This window comes from Camponotus floridanus, unplaced genomic scaffold, assembly GCF_003227725.1.
Source record: "Camponotus floridanus strain SB8 unplaced genomic scaffold, Cflo_v7.5 scaffold39, whole genome shotgun sequence".
Taxonomy (NCBI): Eukaryota; Metazoa; Arthropoda; class Insecta; order Hymenoptera; family Formicidae; genus Camponotus; species Camponotus floridanus.
Window position 1 is genome coordinate 93,727 of NW_020229536.1, and position 22,153 is coordinate 115,879.

A 22,153-nucleotide genomic window follows, 5' to 3' on the forward strand; every position below is an offset into this window, starting at 1 on the left:
TCTTTCCTCTCGCTCTATTCTATTACATTCTCATCTTAAGTCACTCTTTATGCTTGGCTGTGCACATCGATCGATGAGTTTGCCAATTCACCGAGTTCGTTCGAAAGTCTCATGATTCTCCATGATCATATGTGTGTACGTATTATGTACATTGAGCGCGTGCGAGATATCAGTCATTTTCACTCACTTGCACATTCCTGCATCGTGGCCATAGAAATAATTGTACATGTCGAGAAAAGAGATCCGAAGGCGGTATAGTTATAGGTGTGCGAGATTCTAGAATTCACGAACAAAGAGTATCATTTCGACATTCTCACTCTCTTCAATAAATATTGAAGCACTTATATCTACACACGCGAATTCACAAACTTCCATCTAATATGTGCACAGCTTGTGAAAGAAAAACATATATATATATATATATATATATATATATATATATGTATGTATATATATTTTCACTGTAGTGTCTGTTACCCCTCACACTTATTACACACACCTTAAACGTGCTTTTAGTGGCATTTATATTTTTGTCTGCTATTGTTTTTTGCAACTTGACATTATTTACTACATAAATATATATTATATATAGAGAGAGAGCCGATTGTACACACTTATATATATATATATATATATATATATATATATATATATGTATGTACGTATGTGTATATATATATATATATACATATATACATCTGTCACGTGCTATTCGTGTTACATCTATCCAACATTCCCATGAGCTGCCGAGCTGACGCTGGCTCGTCACGTTTTTGAGTTCTCACAAAGCAAACATGCTGCGGGCTTTTGCATCTATATTGAATCATTTTCTTTCTTTTTATTCTTCATAACATTGTGTAAATTACGCATCTTCATATATCTCATTGTACGTGATATAAATACCATGCGCGAGAAAACGAGATGAAACGCGACTCGCTAAACCATCTCGCAGGCGAAGATGCTCGGCAGTTAAGCGCGGAGATAGTTGGATTTTATCTTAGGGATCTAGGTAAATAGCTTTAGCCTTGAACGTCTAGTGTCAGTGTGCTCGACAATGTTGTCGATCTGCTTGCCCGTACGAATCAGCGAGATTCACGCGGGAATTATGTGTGTGGGAACAGTCTGCAGAAACAGGTCAGCGTTATGAGTATGAACTTGAGTGCCAAGCTGGACGAGCTGCAGCGGGGTGACCGCCAGCTGGAGACCACCGTCGCTCTCTGCGAGATCCGCACGCAGCTGCAGGAGCTCACGAAGAGCGTAGAGTCTTGTCAGAGCGAAGTCAGCGAAGTGAAGCGGGACATGGTCGCGATTAAGGTACGCTCTCCGATGCGTCTATTCGTTTGGACTCGAACGTTCCCGATCCAATGATTTTTTATTAAGATTAAGCTTTAATTTGCGAATAATGATACCAAGATAAAAAGAGATAAGCTAAAAATATTACCGCGAAAAAATAATTTAATAAATTATTTTTAATAATACTGCTGAAACTTTTCGTTTAATGTCTAAATTAATAATAGTGCGAAAAATTCTGCTGTAGATAGATTTCATAGTTTTTTTTATAACACAAATAAAAGAATTATGCATCGATACTGTCTCTCTTTTGTATAAAAATATAAAACTATAAAATATATTCCAATATATAAATGGCGTGTGCAAGTTACCGCAGAAAAATATCATGTACGTGAACTAACTGAAAATGAAAATTAAAATTATTACATAGATTGCCGTAAAAAATGTCATATTTTATAAAACTCCTACATCAGTCGGCGCACCTTCCTTTTAATGAAAAAATCGTTTGGTATGTATGGAAGTCTCAGATATTTTTTTTCCTAACACGCAGCACGAACTAGATACGGTACAGCAAGTTAAGGAAGAGATAGAGGAATTACGGGAGTACGTGGATCGACTGGAAGAGCACTCCCATCGGCGGAAACTTAGGCTCCTGGAGCAGGTGATTTCCGGATAAATAATAATGTTATTTTTTTACACAACTTTCGTTATGTTTTAGAGAAATATTTAATGCGAAGTTTGAGTTGCTACATTGCGAATGTTGCTTCTTACCTTATAATATTTATGCTTTAATTTGATTAGCGATGCGTATGATTTTTATTGATAACATGTGTACGAGAAATTGTTAATAAAACTCGTAGAATTAAATCCTATGTTCTTGTATTTTTATTTCATTTTGCAGTACTCCATTGTTCCATTTATATCTGATGCACTTCATTAATCTCCTTTCCTTTTATTATATTTTGCTTTTGTTTTATTTATTATGTTAAAAATATATGTGTTAAAAGGAAAAAAATGTATATATTTCCCACGTATATAAACAATAAATCCGATTATTTTCAGGGACTGACACTTTTCTTATCGTATGCGATATTGGCAGCCGTATTGGGAATGTTGCAGTTTGGATACAACACTGGAGTGATTAACGCACCTGAAGTGGTACGTTTTTTCCTTCTTTAACATAAACACTCGATAGATATATGTACATAAATAATTTTCATAAACGAACATTTCTGTAAATTAATCGCGCTCAAACTTTTTGCAGAATATAGAGAATTTTATGAAAGATGTGTACAAGGATAGATACGGAGAAGATATTTCGGATGATTCTGTCAAGACATTATACTCCGTTGCCGTGAGCATATTTGCGATCGGTGGTATGGTGGGTGGTTTCAGTGGAGGGACAATCGCCAACAGATTTGGCAGGTTAGCGTCAATATTACATCATTGATTTTGTATATAATCAAAATGCTTTGAAAATTATATATATATATATTTTTTTTTATCTCTTTTTCCTTTTTCATAATCTATCTTTTCGCTCCGAATTTACAATCAGTAAATAAATAAATAAATAAATATATCTAGAAAAGCTAGATTATGAAAAAAGCTTATAGAAATATACAATATGTATGTATGCATATTTAAATATTTCAATATGAAAATTTAATAACTCCGATATTTCACAACGTCCTGATATTTGAAAATCTAGACAATAATTGTTGCATAATAATCACTAATAAATGGAAAAACATAGATTAACTTTAGCCTTCTGCTTTCTGAATCGTAGAAAGGGAGGCTTACTGCTAAACAACGTGCTGGGCATCGTGGGGGCGTGCCTGATGGGTTTCACAAAGCTAGCTGAGTCGTACGAAATGTTGTTCTTCGGACGGTTCATCATCGGTGTCAATTGTGGCTTGAATACCTCGTTGGTTCCCATGTACATATCGGAAATAGCGCCATTGAACCTGAGAGGCGGCCTAGGCACGGTGAACCAGCTCGCTGTTACGGTGGGCCTCCTGGTCTCCCAGGTGCTGGGCATCGAGCAAATCCTTGGAACAAACGAAGGTTGGCCCGTTCTCTTAGGACTAGCTATCTGTCCTGCCATTCTACAGCTATTGCTGCTTCCAGTTTGCCCGGAATCTCCAAGGTGAGATTACAAAGTTCATACAATTGTAATTTCAAAACATATCTTCTGTTTCCGATTAGATAGGCCTTTCGAAGAGTTTAATCAAAGAAAAATTCAAAGTTCAAGAGTAAAAATAAGGCAATTTTAACTCGTTATATTCCAGATAATTAGCTCACTATTGATATTATAATTAATGAAGAAAAAAATACTTTTAGATATTTGCTCATTACTAAACAGTGGGAGGAAGAGGCTCGAAAAGCTTTGAGAAGGTTGAGAGCCAGTAACCAAGTAGAAGAAGACATTGAAGAGATGAGAGCGGAGGAACGAGCTCAACAAGCTGAGTCTACAATCTCAATGACCGAGCTTATATGCAGCCCAACTTTAAGAAAACCTCTCGTTATTGGTGTGGTTATGCAACTTTCGCAGCAGCTTTCGGGTATCAATGCCGTGAGTAACGACTTTTATGGAATAAATCGTTTATATTCTCTCTTCCACCGTCAATATTATAATTTTATTAAATCTAACATAAAATTATTGCGCGTTTCCAGGTATTTTATTATTCCACGAATCTGTTCACTAGTTCTGGTTTAACGGATGAGAGTGCCAAGTTTGCAACCATTGGCATTGGTGCCATTATGGTTGCTATGACGCTAGTGTCCATCCCCCTCATGGATAGGGCAGGAAGACGTACATTGCACTTGTATGGTCTCGGTGGCATGTTTATCTTTTCAATATTCATCACAATTTCGTTTCTCATAAAGGTGAGTTAAAATTTTAAATTTTGCATTATTGTGAAATGTATTCGTTATTATCTTAATGATAAGCTGACAGTTGGTGATAAATTACGTTTGAAATTTTCCTGTTTCTGCTTTCAATCGTAATATTATTTTAAGAAACAGAACAATTTTGAAAAAGATTTAGTAGTGTAGAAAATATTTCAGGAATTTTCTATTTACTGTGCGTTAGTTATTAATTTAAATTGATAACTATAGGAAAATAATTAAAGTGCGCTGTTCTCTTTACGTAATTTTATACATTGATACAACAATTTATTCAATATTAATAAAAAGACGTGTAACGTGACGAAGATTCGATTAATTACGACAAACTTATCCGTTCATGTGTTTCTATACTATTAAAAACTTTGCGCTTTACTAAGGAAAATCGCATCACAAACGACAAATGAACTGTATATAGCTACGTATTTGCGCTTTGACACTTCATGCACCTTGGCAAAAGGTGTATTTAACACTTTGTTCACAGCTGGAGTGCAGCACTGCACCGACAGTGAGAATCACTATTATATCTATATGAATTTCTGCATCACTATGTCAATTCATTTTAATTTCTCCCCGCCATTCATGTAATTAATAAGTCACATCCTTTGCCCGCATGCCATTTCTTTCATTTGCGTTGTAGATATTTTATATTTTGATACATGTGGACACACACATTGTTTTGCTCGATATAAATTTTTAAACAAGACAAATATATATTTAAGAATCATTTTTATATAAATACTTCTACTACTATAACTCTTAGCTAAAGTCGCGAGTAATCGATATTATAAAAAAAATGCGAGATAAAATATAGAAATACAATAATGTGTCATATGTATCATATGCTTGCATGCCGTTTTATTATTTTAGCTTACTAGTAGTTTTGCTTCTTGATAACCCGTTTCCCTTCCCTCCCCTTCACTACTGACGACCTCTTTCGTGACTGTCTGGAGGAGATATTTACTTCCCGTTTATTAATCAGCCTATGTTTCTACTTGGCTCAAACCTGTCACTCTGTATGTCGCATCAACAATTACATCAGCAATTAACATACTTTTTACAAATAATCTCTCTTACAATACATATATATTCATTACTTTTTACGAGTAAAATTCAATGATTGTTCAGCTATTGAATGTCTGGCACGACGCTTTCACACTTTACAGAGTTCGATAAAGAATAATTTATTCTTCGATAGCGATCAACTACAAAAAACGTCCTGTACAATTAGCACCTCATATTTTTTTACCGACATTGAGGATGGTTGATTTCTTTCATACGAATTGTTCGAGAAAAGATGTACGCACCAGACTTGTATTCCCGAGATTGCTTGCATATGTGAATGTTTCGTATAACAACGATAACATTAATATACTAATCGAGGTCAAAGCAAATCCTGGCACTTATCATAAAGAGCAATTTCACCGCTTAACGAGAAATTGTATTATACATAACAAGGCACTGTCATGATATACGAGGAGATACTTTTGCCGCCAAAAATCACTTCTATCGCCTTCATTACACAGGGTTGAGCTACGCACTGCATGCATTACACTACAAATTATTACGTTCGTTTACATGTGTTTCCGAGTTTTTAGTTGAGTTTTTGAGCCTGCCGTATGATTTATTTTATTTTTTCCTGAGGCTCCTCCAGCTGCTCAGGAAAGAAGAACACAATTCTACTGCCTGATAGGAGTTTTTTGGCTATGTGCAGGAAATGATCGACTGGATGTCGTACATCTCAGTGGTGTCTACTCTATGTTTCGTTATGTTCTTTGCCGTGGGGCCCGGATCTATCCCTTGGATGATCACGGCGGAATTATTCTCGCAAGGTCCCAGACCCGCCGCCATGTCCATCGCGGTCCTCGTCAATTGGATGGCTAATTTCTTGGTCGGCATCGGTTTTCCAAGCATGAAGGTAAGACGATGACTAAGAGGATGACGATGGTTAATCGTCAATTTATTTTCTCTATTCGCGAAATGCGAATAAATTCTAAATTATCAAATGTAACAGCCGAAAAAATTTAATATCATATGTTATTATTGTAGCGTGTTAATGACACGATAATGTGACAATTAAATGTGATGTGAGGGATCGTTTCAATTTTATACAAACTTGCTACGCCGATTTTTGTGTGTTACAGACTAGCCTTGAAAACTACACGTTCCTACCGTTCAGTGCATTTCTAGCCATCTTCTGGATCTTCACGTACAGGAGGGTTCCTGAGACCAAGAATAAAACATTCGAAGAGATTCTAGCTTTATTCAGGCATGGTAATGACAGGTATGCAGCACATAAGCAACTTATTACCATCCCCAGTACGTATCACAATAGCAAAATGTTATATACATAATTGAATACTCTGCATCCGCCTCTCTCTTTAGTTTCTTTCAAAGGGAATTCTCTGGTACTTTACCACGTACATATACATGTATATACTATACGTATGTATAGCTTAAATCCTTAAATCGATAGTCCCTTCAATGTGTATCCCGTTCATTTTTGACTCGATACGTTTTGAAGTTAATTAAGAGAATTTCGAAATTAACATTTTTCGAACTAATAACCGCACAAGTTCTTAACCATTAATTGCACAAGGAGGAGGAGGAGAGTTAGAAGGCTTAGATAAAAAAGTAATCTTAAAATATATATCGTACTTTTGATGTATAATGTACTGTTATCATATATCCGTCCGAGCATTCATCCGTCCGTCTACGTTCGATAACGAAGATGTTTGTTATTTATAATAGAGATTTTCTGGAATCTTCAAAAATGAGGAACAGTTTTTATAATTTATCGAGACAATCGAGTGTGTATTTTTTCTCTATATATAAATATATATTATATTATATATTATTGGAATAGTACATTATTACGCTACGCATTTTTGCATGCATTGCTGTTCTCGTTCGAAGCAATAACAGAAGTTGAACTGTGATAAAGTTTCGTTTTTTAAGAAGAGAAAATTGATTTCTTACTTACGATTATACGGATTTGTACATACGATTATAAGTACGAGCTAAAGTAGAGTTGTAAATTTTCACCTTAAAATTTTGTCACGCGCTTTATTTCCCTTCGTTGCATATACCTCAAACTTGTTTCGTTAAACTGTTGCAAGGAGAATACATTTTTGCATACAATTTGCAAATAAGACGCAACGCGCTAATCGATAGCAAATAGAAGAGGCAACATGCACGACATTGCGAATCATGTAACGAGATTATTATACGAGAAAAGCGTTAAAAAAAAAAAGAAAACAATCAGTATCTCGTAGATTATTAGTTTCTGGAAACAAATGTAAAATATCAAGACCGTAATTTTAGCGTCTCATTTATGAAATATTGCGAATAAAGTACAAATCGCTCTTGATTCTCTCAGATCGGTCTGATACTCTGTTAGATTTCTGAGAGAGAATTATGTAAGAATTTATCTGCTCTATGTTACGTAAGAGAGCAATCGAACATGTAAGCACTATTATTTGGCTTATTGACAAAATTGCGATTTCTTTCGTATAATGTAATTTGTAAGAGACCCGTTATTCATTCGAGTCGCGAGTTCGAGTTGGAGATTTTATAGTCTTATCGTTATATTTTCAAGGCCAAATGTGGATATATATTTTGTTTGTTTAACGTACTGTACATGTATCGTTTCAATAAATCGATTATTTCATAGTTCTCTGGGTAACCGATTTTCGTTAATTTCCGTGTTTCGTTACTTACGATGACAACGATTGTGTTTGATATATCGTAATTGTGCTTTCTGTGTTATTCGGAGCAGGAGCAGCTTGCGGGACAGCAGACTTTATGGGTGAGTCCTGCTACACACGTTTCCCGTTACTGTGGTGGCTTTGTTACAGTATATTATACGAACATACTGATTATACTATATTTAACTGCATGAAGATAAATGATCAAAGACACCACTAATTACATGTTCAAAAAAAGGAGATTATTTTTTACGCATTTCCATAACTATGCAGCGAATAATCAATTCAAATACTTTTCTCCTGCAAGAGACTAATTTAAAAACCTACTTTATAATTCTCTCAGAAAATATTTCCGTCGAGAAGAGATATGAAGTGAAAGATGAAGTAAATATTTTTACGAAGTAAATATTTTTATCCTATAAACTTTTCTCTTTATTAGCATTTCTTGAGATGCGATTGATAGAGATTGATAAAGTGCTTAAAAAATAATCTCGATTCGATCCCAGCGATTATATAACTTATATAACTTTGGTCTAAAGGCCTGGCATGTCGAAATCTTTATTTACTATCCAGCTCATGCGAGTCTCCATCTCATTGCATAATCAGTTAGGCTGATGAAGAGAAAGAGAGAGAGAGAGAGAAAGAGAGATAGAGAGAGAGACAGTTATACATACATAGAGCTGCATGGACATAAGTTGTTACCGTATAAATTGTTCGTTTTTCTCTTTTGTGGAGATACATTTCACAGTTTCTAAAAGTTCGTCAGGGCTATTATGTAACCGGTATATATATGTATGCGTCGCGATTGCGGTAAATTCGACGGTGCCGTATAATTCCGCGGTCTATCTATGCCGTTTGTCGCGCTCTTCTTACCTCGAATAAATCGTCGTGTTTACAGTCACATGACGATCGTACTTCGGCGTTTCCGGAAACTTTACGCTCGAATTCGAAAACACCGAGAAGACCTTTTTCGCTTCCGCGAACACTCACATACACACACCGTGGCTAAAATCACATACATAACAGCCCCGATCACTTGACTTCCTCTCCTGGAGCCTCGTATTTTATAGCATGCTCCTTTTAGTATATACATACAATGCCCAGTAAGTGTTTCAGCGACAGGCAGAGTCTTGAAACAAGTTTTTATGTCGATAGTTGGCACGAGTTTATGGCGCTGTATTGTGCGACTTGCATGTTAGTGCTTACGTTACTGTTTGGCGTACCAAAGCGTTTTCTAAATTGCGTTAAGGGATACTTGACGTACTACCACGACGAATGTGTGCGGTCGAATCGGATGCGACAGAAGGCTCGTCGCTTTGCATCGTTGCTCATCGTCGTGTAAAAGTCGCGTGATTCTGTGTTTTCATTAATTTCTGCGACGAGAGTTTTTTTTTGGGACGTATTCTTCCTTTTCTTCGTTCCCTCTTCTCTCATGATTACTTTCGACCAAGGTTTTGCCGAAACATTCGAAAAATTGTACCTCGTCAGGGGAATAAATCGGTTACATTGCTTATGATTCAGCAAAAGTTTCTTAAAGTCATTTGTTTCTTGAGACAAGCCAATTAAGAAGCACCAGCGTAATATCAATCATCCATGCGTTTATAATTGGATGGTAATTAATAAGGGTCAAAGATACTGTATCTGAACTTTCTCGTTTTAACGTTTTAACTCGTTTTATATTTGTAGGGAATGCTTTTTCTCGCAGAAATATGGTGATGGAGAAAATCCAAGGCGTAAATATTAAATGTTTTATAAACTTACTAATTTGCCTGTAAATTTGCTTAATGAATAACAAACTAACAATAATCTATTCTATTCTTGTAACAACTTAAAGCTAATATTGATGAGTTCTGGTTTAACTGGTCTTATGTTAGCAATTCGACGTTTCGTTCTATTTTACAATTCTATACTTTACATTCTTACAATATATAGGAAAGGTAATGTAGTCGTTGCAATCCAATGTCGATACAACCGGTTTGTATTTTCATCGTCAGCAACGAAGAAGAAATTTCGAGGCAGTGCTTCGAAAATTATTTAATCAATAAAAAATAATTATAAAATTTCGCTATTAATTCTCCTTTTAATTAGAATATTTAAAATCAATCTAAATTTGAGACGAATAGCTTATTTATAATACTACATTATTGATTAGAAGCTGTCTTGGATATAGATCAGACATTCATTCATCTTATATGTCGTAGTAAAAATTTATAATTACCAGTTATCGTTTTACAAGAAAGTGCAGTACATTGTAAAGACATCAATTATAGTTATGATACTCGGCTGACATATAATAGTTTGAAATACGTCGTCAAATAAACTAGAAAAGAAAATGTTTCGAATGTTTTCTTTTTATTTTTTAATGTTTACGTTTGCTAAAACGTGTATAAAATAACGTGCATAATGCATCCTACGTGCACAGATAAAAAGAAAATGATTCTCCTTTTTCGATTTTCTTCTTTAGCGTATTCGACGACTCGCATTTTAAATTACATCAGCCGAGTATCACAACTGTACTAATTTGTCTACAATGTATTGTACTTTCTGACAAAATAATTAGTATTATACTTTCTGGTAAAAAATAATTTAAATTAATGATCTTAACTTGGAATAATCTGGCACTTACGACACGTGTGCAAATATCCGCGCAAAGATAAAAATAGGATCTCTCCGAAACCAAAAGCTAAAAATAATTCGAGTATCATTTGGACATGTAACATTATTATCTTGCAGGGAAGAGGAGCTCACCACTAATTCTAGCAAGGAGACCGGTCTATCTGATGCCACCACTGCCAGCCATACCCACGCTATACCATATATGAGCTGTAATACATAAATTATAATGGACAAACTATAGATCTAAACAATGAGAACTTGTCTATAATCTGCAATCGATTCATTCGGAGAAAGATATCGTGGACACTCTGGCGTGGTTAGCCAGAAACTATTATTGATCTACATATTGTTATATACATGTATATTGGATGACGAGAGAGTCGTAGCGCTCATTGTATAGCGTGAGAAACTGTGTTAATCGATACGCACTGTAATTTTACATTAAAAGCTACGATTCGATCTCGAAACTAGCACCTCTATTAAGCTAGCAGGAGCAAATCAAATCGAATCTATTAGATTATTTAGTACTAATATTTGTATACCTATTTTGTACTAATTGGTATGATTAATAATAATTTTGTATCCTGTGCAATTTAAAAAAAAAACTGTGATAAACTGTGAAAAAACTGTGAGTTTTTTCAATCAGTTGTATTTCTGCATTTGACTTTCTTTTTTTTTATTGTAGTCCTTTTTTTATTGTACTCATTAGCTGTTTTGGTATGTAGCTGGTTGATACCATGCTATACCAAGTAATGAAACAGGTACATGATGTCATGTATCAGAATAAGTCCCGCCTGTATTAAAAACAACCTTGGTATATACAGGGTGTCCCATTTTAATGCCCCACCCCAAATAACTTTCTTATTTTTAATTTTAGAAAAAGATGTTTCAGACAAAAGTTGTATGGTTTCGAGGGGGACATAAGATGGTACCATTAATTTGATCTTGAAGAGTCACATGAAGGTTACGTGAAGATCATTTTCAATTTCTTAAATGGAACACCCTATATATTTTTGCATATTCTTGTAGCTTATCTCGAGAGCTTTCCAAAACACTATAAATAAACATTTTTTCATCAAGTACGTTTCGAGTAATGAGGCTTGAAATCATTTCTTAATTTTACATAAACCATAAAATATCTTGTAAAATATTCATTTTTTGATTATCTTACCTTAATACTTTTATGTACAAAATAATGAGAGAAATCCATTGGTGCAAAGAAAACATACAGTTGTTTTTAAGAAAAAATATGGAATTGTTAATTGCAAATTACATATTTTTTTCTTAAAAACAACTGTATGTTTTCTTTGCACCAATGGATTTCCCTCATTATTTTGTACATAAAAGTATTAAGGTAAGATAATCAAAAAATGAATATTTTACAAGATATTTTATGGTTTATGTAAAATTAAGAAATGATTTCAAGCCTCATTACTCGAAACGTACTTGATGAAAAAATGTTTATTTATAGTGTTTTGGAAAGCTCTCGAGATAAGCTACAAGAATATGCAAAAATATATAGGGTGTTCCATTTAAGAAATTGAAAATGATCTTCACGTAACCTTCATGTGACTCTTCAAGATCAAATTAATGGTACCATCTTATGTCCCCCTCGAAACCATACAACTTTTGTCTGAAACATCTTTTTCTAAAATTAAAAATAAGAAAGTTATTTGGGGTGGGGCATTAAAATGGGACACCCTGTATACTAAACCTTGGTATATATACTAAACTATCGCTAAAAATCGCCTATTAAGGTAGTAGTGTTACAGTTTTTTTTAAAATTGCAGAATACAAAAAATTATTATTTAATGATACAAATTAATAAAAAAAAAGTACTAATAATCTGATAAGTTGATTTGATAGATGAAGTTCCTGCTAGCATTATACACGTTTTTACGAATATTTCGGCATCACCGAATCAGACTATCACATTCTTCATATTGTGAAATAAATCTGTTTATTTAAATATCCGGATTGAGTTTTTTTTTCTTCCATGTTATATATAGGCTTCAAAATGTATTCACCATCAGGATCAATTCTGATTTCTCGTTCGAGTCGGCGAAGCCAAGTTGAAAATCACGCAGTGACTCCACGAGAAATCGTATTATCCTTTGCACTAAGATATTTATATATATATATACATATGTGTATCATAATTTGTTGTTTGTCAAAATTATTGTGATTTTATTTATTTCCGAATATTTCCCTTCATCTTTTTTGGTAGGAAATTGTCTCTCGATGAATTCTTTCTAGATGTATAATTTGCCACAGGTTGCCGAATATAATGTTTAATTCTTTCTCTCTCTTTTTATCTCTCTCTTAGTATAAGTATACATATACATAAATTTTACTACACAGGCCAGTGAAACGCTATACTATTACAAGATTAGAAACTGTGAAATGAATCATTATATACATATATGTATTTATTACATAATATTTATATATTGCCAAGTGTATAAACACGAGTGCAGCTGTGCATCCGTGAAATTCGCGCACGGATTCTTGGCGTTACTCGTGATTTCAAGATCCATGAATCCGTCCAGTTATGGATTCACCGATCTCTGAATCCGAGAATGATTGCTTACCATAGATGGTAAAAAAAAAGTCAAATGTAACTTATTCTATAACATTTGTCGCAACTCTCTCTAAAACGTCTAACAATATTTAGGTTCGAATAACCAGCTGAACAGTTTAGGATAGTCTGAATCGTCTAGGATATGTATCAGTGGGTTAAAAAAGATAACAATTCTCATTCATTTATCATCTCGTAGATCGCGCAATCAGCATAAAGACAAACCTACATTTTCCCTCTATAAATTTCGCATCTTGAGTTTTCTTTGCATTTGTAGCTGTATTTTCCCTACATTTATTCATCATTCATTGTTTAAAATATCATGTATCATTCAGTTTAATAAATTCAGCTGATCATATCACAGTATACGGTAATATCCGTCATGATAAAAAATTGTAACAACGGTATAGCTGGCTCCCATAGATTTCCGATTCGTCGGATTCAAGTAAAAGTGATTCAATTGGAAACAGATTGATGGCAAATGAAAAGATTAAATTTAAAACTGTCGTAATGTATTTCATAAGATGCAGTGCAATGCACGTCGAGTCGATGCTCCGGAAGAAAATTCATGCGATGAAAAAAGCGAGACAAAAAAAAAAGACAAAAGAAAACAAAAAATAGAAATGTGGTTTAAAGAAATGGAAACTTGGACAAGTCGCGTGATGTTTTACAGGAGCATGCTAAACTGTGTGAATGCATTAGAGGGACACATACCGCCAGCAGAGAGTGCAGCCCTGATGGTGGCAGAGGAGAAGCCACATCCTGATTCATGTAAGGCTTTAAAAAAAAACCCTGACCAACATCGTTAACACGATAATCTGTAAAACCCTGTCATCTTCGTCCGCAAGACAAACAATTCTTTAAACTGCGAATGGCTGCGAATTTATTGAGAATTTCTTGGAATTTTATTCTCTCTCGATATACTTTGTGCGGTGACTACGGATGATCAGGCATCTTTCGTAAGCTTTATCTTCCCATTTGTAAATGGGCCGTTGGCAATATTTTGACAATTTAATGAGTGAATTGAATGAAAAAACTGACACATGCACTGGCTGACTATATTAAATATAATCCGATTTTTCGGAATAACTTTTTTTTACTATATCAGATTTTTGCATTTTTATCATTGCTTATTTATTTTACATATATCATAACTTGCATATTATGTTCAAAATATTTATTAATTTTTTTTTTATACACCTGATCATCTTATCATGACTTAAGCTTTTGTATTAAATTTTTCTGCAAATATTAAAGCATTAAGATTGATTATTAAATCATTAATAATCGAACGCATAGCAAATCATCGGTATACAAGAATTGTTTGCCGTGCGTCGCTTTGCGCGCATACCCATCATTTTGCATGCCATATGTATGTTTGTAAGTTTTCCTGATTTGTAGTTTCATTGTGGAACATCTGTTTTGAATTTATTTGCGAACGTTACTTTTCTGCTTTCAGTATAATTCGAAAGTGCAGAGGCGTCAAAGTGCTGGTTACACGACAGTCAAAGTATACATTGTGCCGCTTCGACAAGACACACACGAGTGATTATAGCGAGAAAACATTATCAAAACTTTATTTATATCTTATCGCGATAACAAGTAAATGATGGCAAAGACAGATCGCAATGTCGCAACGTGTACTCTATATCGAGAGATCTCACAAGAAAATTTGATCTATTTATGACATCGTCCATCTATTAGAATAATTGCACAAACTAATCATTTTCTTTTAAACTCTCTGCGAGGAAAATTGAATTTCTAACTAAACCTGTCGTTTTTTTCGACAAATGTCGCTTTTCAGTGCTTGCTTATGATCACATTTTGTTCTCATTCTACGTAATAATTTACGTTGAACATCGATCTAGTGATTTTCTACCTTGGCTTTTTTTGTTTCATACACCGCTTGAGTTGAGTACTCTCGCGACATACACCGAAAACTCGCTGGACTTTCAGAGTTTCAGTAGAGCTTATTTTTCTGACAATGCATAATCGTATATAAAAAATCTACAGAAGCAAGTTGATATAATTACGTTACACATTAACCAAACAATCGAAAATACATTGCCTTCGCGGAGCAACGATTCTCGGCGATATCTTCGCATCTGTAATAAACTGTAAACAATATCTGTATCACACACACACACACACACACACACACACACACACACACACAGAGAGAGAGAATAATAAGCTCTATATGTATTACATACATACTATATTTATCGTCATATCTGTACAACGTGAATTTCCCATCCTGTATTGAATCTACACACGTTGAAATTAATGCTACGTAATCTCACGCAAAACGAAAAGTTGGGTATAGATATATATACTCATATCCTGCTTATTTATACGAACGTTATATCGTATATATATATATATATATAAATATATCTTATGCGCTATCGACACTGGCCTTTGTAGTAGTTTAAATGGAAGGCAGGCCAATCTCTCATTGACACATACTATATACTGACATAGCATTTCTGTGAAATTGATGTGGCAATCCGGGGCGAAGATTTATTTCGTTATGTAATGAATTCTCTCTCAAGCCAATGTACATATACATACGTATACTTGGCGTTGTTGCTGTTAATTTTAGTACGATGCTGTACAATAAACTCTCGCAGCATGAATGGTATCGGGCATGCGCGCATGAATGTAATCTCTAGTGCGTAGGAGCGAAGAGCAATTTCATCTCCTGTGAGAATTTTCAGCTTCGGACGTTTGGCTTTGAAAACTTTAAGTCAGTTAGCTCGGATCTCATTATTAATTTAATTAGCGATTGTAATTAAGATATTTCGCGTGTGGCGATAAGGGGGAGACACGAATATATATTCTTACTAATTGTATATACGAGCAAGTACATCATGTTTTCTCAAATTAAACAAATTTTTTTCAAATATCACAATGTCCGGATATCGCGAACGCGCATCTACACACGCGTGTACAGAGACAACATTAATGCTATTTTTGAGAATTTTGATTTAAAGGAGATTCACGATTAAACGAACATTCATTTTGCAACAAAGGCGCCACTTATCTCTCGCTCTTAATACCGATTACATACATCCGAGAAAAACTTTTAACGTCGGACAGAATAATTCCCAACGTGAACCTTCTTTTTGGCCAGTTTACATCAGTGCGCTTAAATTGCATGGGATTAGCTCTGAGACTGTTAAGAGTAGCAGTGGCTATAAAGAAGGAGCTTATCATACGTCGCCCTCTTGAATTTTGAAGATACTTGCTAAACACACACACGAACACATACGAAGACGAAGCATTATATACTTATCCTATGTATCGCGGATTAATTCCGATCTAGGAAAGATCGAGGCACAACGATCGAGAGTGCGGTAGAAGCTTGCTTGTTGTCCTTACACGAGAGACATATACATATACATATCTAAACATATATACTTTAGCCATGTGTCCGGAAAGTAGTTGACAAGTAATTGACACACGTGTCGAGGGAATCGCGTACACACGTGAGATTAACGTGCACCCCACAGTTGTGTTTGCAGCTGGATCCGAGCGCTCTTCCGTCGCTCCCGCTCAGCCGGAGAGACCACCGCCCCCGCTTCCCCCGCCACGCTTTCCGAACAGCGGTGTCTGACAATGGGAAACAGCTCCTCTTAATATCGGTAACCTAGTGATCATGAACGCGCCGATACCGCTGCCGCTGCTGCTCACCACCAGCAGCCTTAGCCTAGAGACGCAGCTGTACGAGATCATCACCGAGAGCAGCAAAGCGTGCGCGGCCTTCCTGCGTCACAGTCTGCGTCGCGCGGCCAGCCTCGGCTGGAGCGCGACCGACAGCTTCGAGACGACGGCGATGACGATGACGATGACGACGACGACGAGCGGCGCGATATGCAGCGAACAGTGAGAGGAGACGAACCGGAAACGAAAAAAAAAAAAAAAAAACGCGAAGCGGAGTATTGCGAAATCTCATCATCGGTACGGGCGATACATTGAGTGACGAGTGTTCCTCGTTTTCATCGATCGCGATCTCTCTCTGTGTATGTCTGTCTGTCTGTCTCCGCGAGAGAGTCGAATCGATTCAGTGAAAAGAGCTTGGGGTCGATCGGGGTGATTTTTTTCCAAGAGTGTCGAGTTCAACGAATGCGCTCCGATTTAAGGATAAATGAGGCACCGCGATAGTTTTCTCGACGACGTAACCGCGCGCGACCGGGCGTCACTTCTTAATCGTTTCGTGATATTTATTATGAGATAAGTACAAGCGCGACATGCGAATCGGGACTTCGTAACGATTATCGTCCGGGAAAAATTCCGGTGTCGCATTCATCCGCTCTTGTTGTCGAAATTATCCCGATCGAGCTTACATCTCAAAGGTACTTGGCGACGATAAATTAACTCGGAACGTCACGAAATGTTCGAATATAAAATGAATACGTTAGAGGGATGCTTTGAAACCGATATTCGATCGCTTGGCGAGGTAATATCGAAAAATGCCGAAGATGTCGATGAAGACGAGACGCGAGATTCTCGTCCCCGGAAAGATTCCTTCCGATCTTCCCTCGGGCATTCGAGTCGGGAAAAGACGTGTAACCGCGCGCGTGGATGATGAGCGATCGAGATAGATTAATCGAAATGCTGCGAAAGTGATTTGTGCTTAGAGTATGCTTGGGAAAACGGGAAATGCAAAAGAAGATCGCTTCATCGGCGATCACGCGCTAATACTCGGAACTTTGTGCGACATCGAAGGATATCGAAATGTGAATTGGCAGACACACACGCACACGAGGAGGCAGGGAAGGGGGGGGGGGAAGGCATAGGCTTGGTCGAGGACGCGCTTTTCGTCCGCACCCCCTTCCCCGGTCAGCGTAGCAACCCCTTCGTCCTCGGAAGAGAGAGAACGAAGGCGACGAACGTGTATCTATAATAATACCCCTTCACTTTTATATCATTAATTTTCTAGGACTCATGTGTCGGGACTACGTGTCGTTTTTTGTATCACACTCTGTCCTCTGTACGATTCATCGCAACGTGTTGTGTATTTATTAAGCCGCGCGCTGTTACTTCCGCGACGACAACGATGGGATGGGATAGATGTACCGTGCGCGCGACTGCCATAAACCCGCAACAAATTCAAAAGATTACGCGAGCTGCCCTCGAGACACTGTGATATTTTCTTTTCGTCGTTTCCGGCGTTCGATTCCGGAATTATCGAGAGCGAATGTACGCTACGTGCCGGAGAGACGAAAACGCATCGAATTCGTTCGCTTCGTGAATGGACTGATTAATTTCCGAATGAACGAAAAGATGATGATGACGATCGGAATATTCAAAAGCGATGTTTCAAACGATAAAAAAAATTCGCCGGTTAAAGGTGCTCCGACCTCTGTGAAAGCAAAATGGGGAGTTAAAAGGAATTGAGGTCAATTTTCTGCCGATTCCTTTTAATCCGCCTATTTTTCGTTGCGAGGGAAGGCTAGCAATTTTTCGAAATTTATGAAATCAAAGGAGATGGGAAAAGGAATTTTACTTGCCTTTATAAGTCGCGGTGCGTAACAGTGCGTTAACGAACAAGTATAGCGAATCTCGTATCGAAGATCTCAAATTGGGCATCGACCAACTGCATTAAATTAATGTCAAAAGAAACCACATGGAATTATTAGCTTATCTTTCGATTAGCCGCGACCTCGACGACGTTCGCGATCACGTCGAATTCATACGGTGCCTCTCGACCGCAGTATATTCAACAAACTAATCAACCATATTTTATCTTACAAGACGCAGGGTACACTACAATACAATTTCAGCTTCGGCCGTGTGGATGTGTCGATTCCTTAATTATTCGCATCTCAAATATTTCTGCAATATATCTTGAAGTTATTTTCAATCGTTAGTAAACGATAACATCTGAAAAGAACGCGACAAAATGTTTTATAAGAAAAATATGCGTATAAAAATTTATCTAAAAAGAAATGAATCGAAGTGAAATTTTTGTAATCCTCCTAAATTGATTTAAAATTGCAACTTCGCGAATGTAAATTAATGAATGATCGATATTTCAGGATCGTAGATGCGTTTTTTTTTTTATCGCGATAGGAATCGACACACCTTCCCGTTCGAAATTGCGAAATCAATAACAGCAGCCTGTCTGCGCAGAGGCATGCCTTTTCTTACTCCGTCATTAATCTTTCTCCCCCTCTCTCCTCCCCCTCCCTCCGCTGCTATCGATTTTTTTAAACAAAGTGCACGCGATTCGATATTTCGGGACTCTCGGGGAGACGTCGATCTCTCCCCACGTGCTGTACATATACGTGTATATACTTGTATACTTCTACTCTGTACTTGAAAAACGTCGCTGAGTCACAACAAGTGTATAATAATCCACAACTGGAGGACTGGCATACTCCGTTTCCCGCTAAAGTAGCCTTACCAACGAGTGACGCAAAACAAGGACAAGCAGTGATACTGACTCAGAGTCGTTTTAAATTTCACACACAAGTCGATCGAGAAATTCATGTCGATCGAGCAACCGTGATTTCTTCGAGAGAAGTCCTTCCTCTCTTTCACGATAATACGAATCGAAAATCGGTGGTGATTACGCATTCGCCGCTTTTATCATTTTACGTTGCGTTCACGTCTATACCTGCATGCAAGAGCTCAACGCGATCTGACGAATTCGTAGATTCATAAATCGTTCGACTATAGATTATGCAAAAGTGAGTATTATGACTTACCGATCTGTCGACTGTCGTGGTTTGCATCTTCCGGTACATCTGCATATTGATAAATAAATCTCGATATCAGTGAAGACTCATCGTATATTAGCCTGCATTCCGACAGGATTGATCTAAAAAAAGAAAAAAATCGATATTAGATATTAATCTTGTAGTGATCTACAGTTCTAATTTTTTTTCGAATCAAAAATTAATTTCAAAATCTTTTCATTCTTTTATCCATCTCTTTACTAATATTTACATATATATTTCTCTATAATAGAATTAAATAATTAATATTTTCCTTAATCGTTTCGAAATATATTACAGATTATTTTTCAATACACACAAAACCATATTTCGTTTATTAATTGTTTTATTTTAAAGGAGGAATAAGGAAGAGATTAAGTAATGATGTACCATACAAGTCGTTAGACAAAAGTGTTACAAAAAAATGTGCTGTAAAAGTTTAGAATATGCTTCTCGTACATTTACATTACTTTCCGTAGTGGAATCTGTATCGATTTTACTTAGATCCTTCTCGGCTGAAGGTTAATAACTGAATGAAACTGCGAGTACTTTATGTACGTGATGTCACGCCTTTCATTCACGTCTCGAGTAAAGCTCGTTTTAAATAAGTAATGTTTATGTGTCAGTTCCGTTAATATTATGGACGTTTTTCAGCAAGCGACACAGAGGACACAGTGTAATGAATCATTTCATCCTTGTTTACATTCGGCAAGGATGAAGTGATACACTGTGTCCTCTATGTCGCTTGCTGAAAGATGCCCTATGTTATGCTTTGAGTAACGGTAATAAAAACATCTTTATTCACTGTGTGAACTTTTCGATAATTGGAAGATATATGACGTGTTATAGAAAGATATTTATGTGGCACATATATGTATGAATCTCTAAAACTTGGATCGTTCTTTTGATATTTCTTAAGGTGTTTCCGAGATTTTATACTTGGCTTTTTTGTAATATCATTACTTAAACTTTTCTAAGAAATTAAGTCGAGATTGTTCTCTCACCTTTATTAATAAAAAAATTATTTGTTCAAACGCGCTTATAAAGAATAAAAATTGATGCTAAAATATTAAAAATAAAAAGGATATGATAGAAAGTTTCAAAGAAAATTTAAAATTTTAAAGATTAAAATTTTAATTTTACGTAACAAATTCCTGACGATTTTTTTTCTAAAGCAACTCTACTTGTGCGGGGCAAACGTGACTCGAATAGATACGCTGTTTCGAAGATGGCGACGTAAATGCAATATAATATTTAGAATAGAGAGGATAAATGAATGTGAGAAAAGAAAATAAATCTAGATGGAATCACGCGCAAAATGCGCCGTACGATATCATTCGAATGAGAGCAACTAAAGGAAGTTTTTAATTATAAGCTGTCCAAAACATACAGAATCAGTGAGAAAGGCAATAAAGCTATATTGAACTGAAAAAGAAAAAAATATACTAAAGTAGATCTCCTTGCATTATATGAGTATTATCAGAAAATTCAGAATATTATATTAATTATCAATAACTCTAGGCTAGGCATATATACATATAGAAACTATATATAGCTACTAGATAATAGTAGCACGACATATAACAAGCTAATTAATATAATTGGAAACTTCACCGAGACGGGCGAATAAACTCACTCTCTCTCTCTCCCTCTCTCTCTCTCTCTCTTTCTCACACACCTGTGCAATGACTGTATAATAATTATATCGACTATATCGCCATTATATCACCATTTCGGAATCATTACAAGCTTATTAATAAATGCGGTAATTATTGAGGCATACGATGTATGTGCGATTATTTTGATTCAAGTTAGGCGCATCGATGCCGAGGAATTTTTGTAGATTCTCAAAGCCGACGTATATGCAAATTGCATCGCTATAGTAAAAAGAGATTGCAAACGCGCGTGCGCGCATCGGTTATTATTGTAGCTGTAAAACTATATCCGGCTCCCAACATCGTATTGCGGCAACACACACCTGTTGAAGATACCTTCTTTCGATTACCACCTCACCGAGAAAAGGCATGCTGCGATATGTGTTCACAAAAGATAGATCATTGGCACCAAAACGTTATCATCATCACATGCGCGGCAATTTCTATATCTTTGAGAAAATGCAGTATGCCATAACGTAATTAAAAAAAAAAAGATCAACACGAAATCCGTAAGTGAATTACGAAAGGCGTTTCCATCTGCGTGCGATTATGCGTCTCGAGAGAGAGAGCGTCGGTGCGAAAGGCCTTTCTTAGTCCTTACGTGCGAAAAGAATTACACTTATCTGTAATTGAGACCCACGTATATATATATATATAATATTATAACAAGAATAATTC

General features: G+C 36.1%; 1 protein-coding gene across 14 annotated transcripts in view; it reads left to right on the forward strand.

The window, feature by feature from the left end:
• The window catches only part of LOC105248006 (glucose transporter type 1), a 34,899-nt gene extending 15,853 nt beyond the window's left edge, over nucleotides 1–19,046 (forward strand). For 3 of the 14 annotated variants that reach the window (XM_020026463.2, XM_020026461.2, XM_020026460.2), the window contains exons 4-14: nucleotides 1,122–1,314; nucleotides 1,841–1,951; nucleotides 2,353–2,448; nucleotides 2,555–2,715; nucleotides 3,077–3,436; nucleotides 3,631–3,862; nucleotides 3,964–4,176; nucleotides 5,888–6,112; nucleotides 6,339–6,478; nucleotides 7,973–8,002; nucleotides 14,555–15,462. In XM_020026463.2, the coding sequence (XP_019882022.2) occupies nucleotides 1,122–1,314; nucleotides 1,841–1,951; nucleotides 2,353–2,448; nucleotides 2,555–2,715; nucleotides 3,077–3,436; nucleotides 3,631–3,862; nucleotides 3,964–4,176; nucleotides 5,888–6,112; nucleotides 6,339–6,478; nucleotides 7,973–8,002; nucleotides 14,555–14,705 (1,912 nt within the window). In that variant the 3' untranslated portion in view covers nucleotides 14,706–15,462. Of the gene's footprint in view, nucleotides 1–1,121; nucleotides 1,315–1,840; nucleotides 1,952–2,352; nucleotides 2,449–2,554; nucleotides 2,716–3,076; nucleotides 3,437–3,630; nucleotides 3,863–3,963; nucleotides 4,177–5,887; nucleotides 6,113–6,338; nucleotides 6,479–7,972; nucleotides 8,003–10,634; nucleotides 11,442–13,768; nucleotides 14,162–14,554; nucleotides 15,463–16,610 lie in introns of those variants that run through there. The other 11 variants (XM_020026469.2, XM_020026470.2, XM_025411256.1 and 8 more) reach the window with 10 other exon arrangements.
• The last annotated feature ends 3,107 nt before the right edge of the window (nucleotides 19,047–22,153 follow it).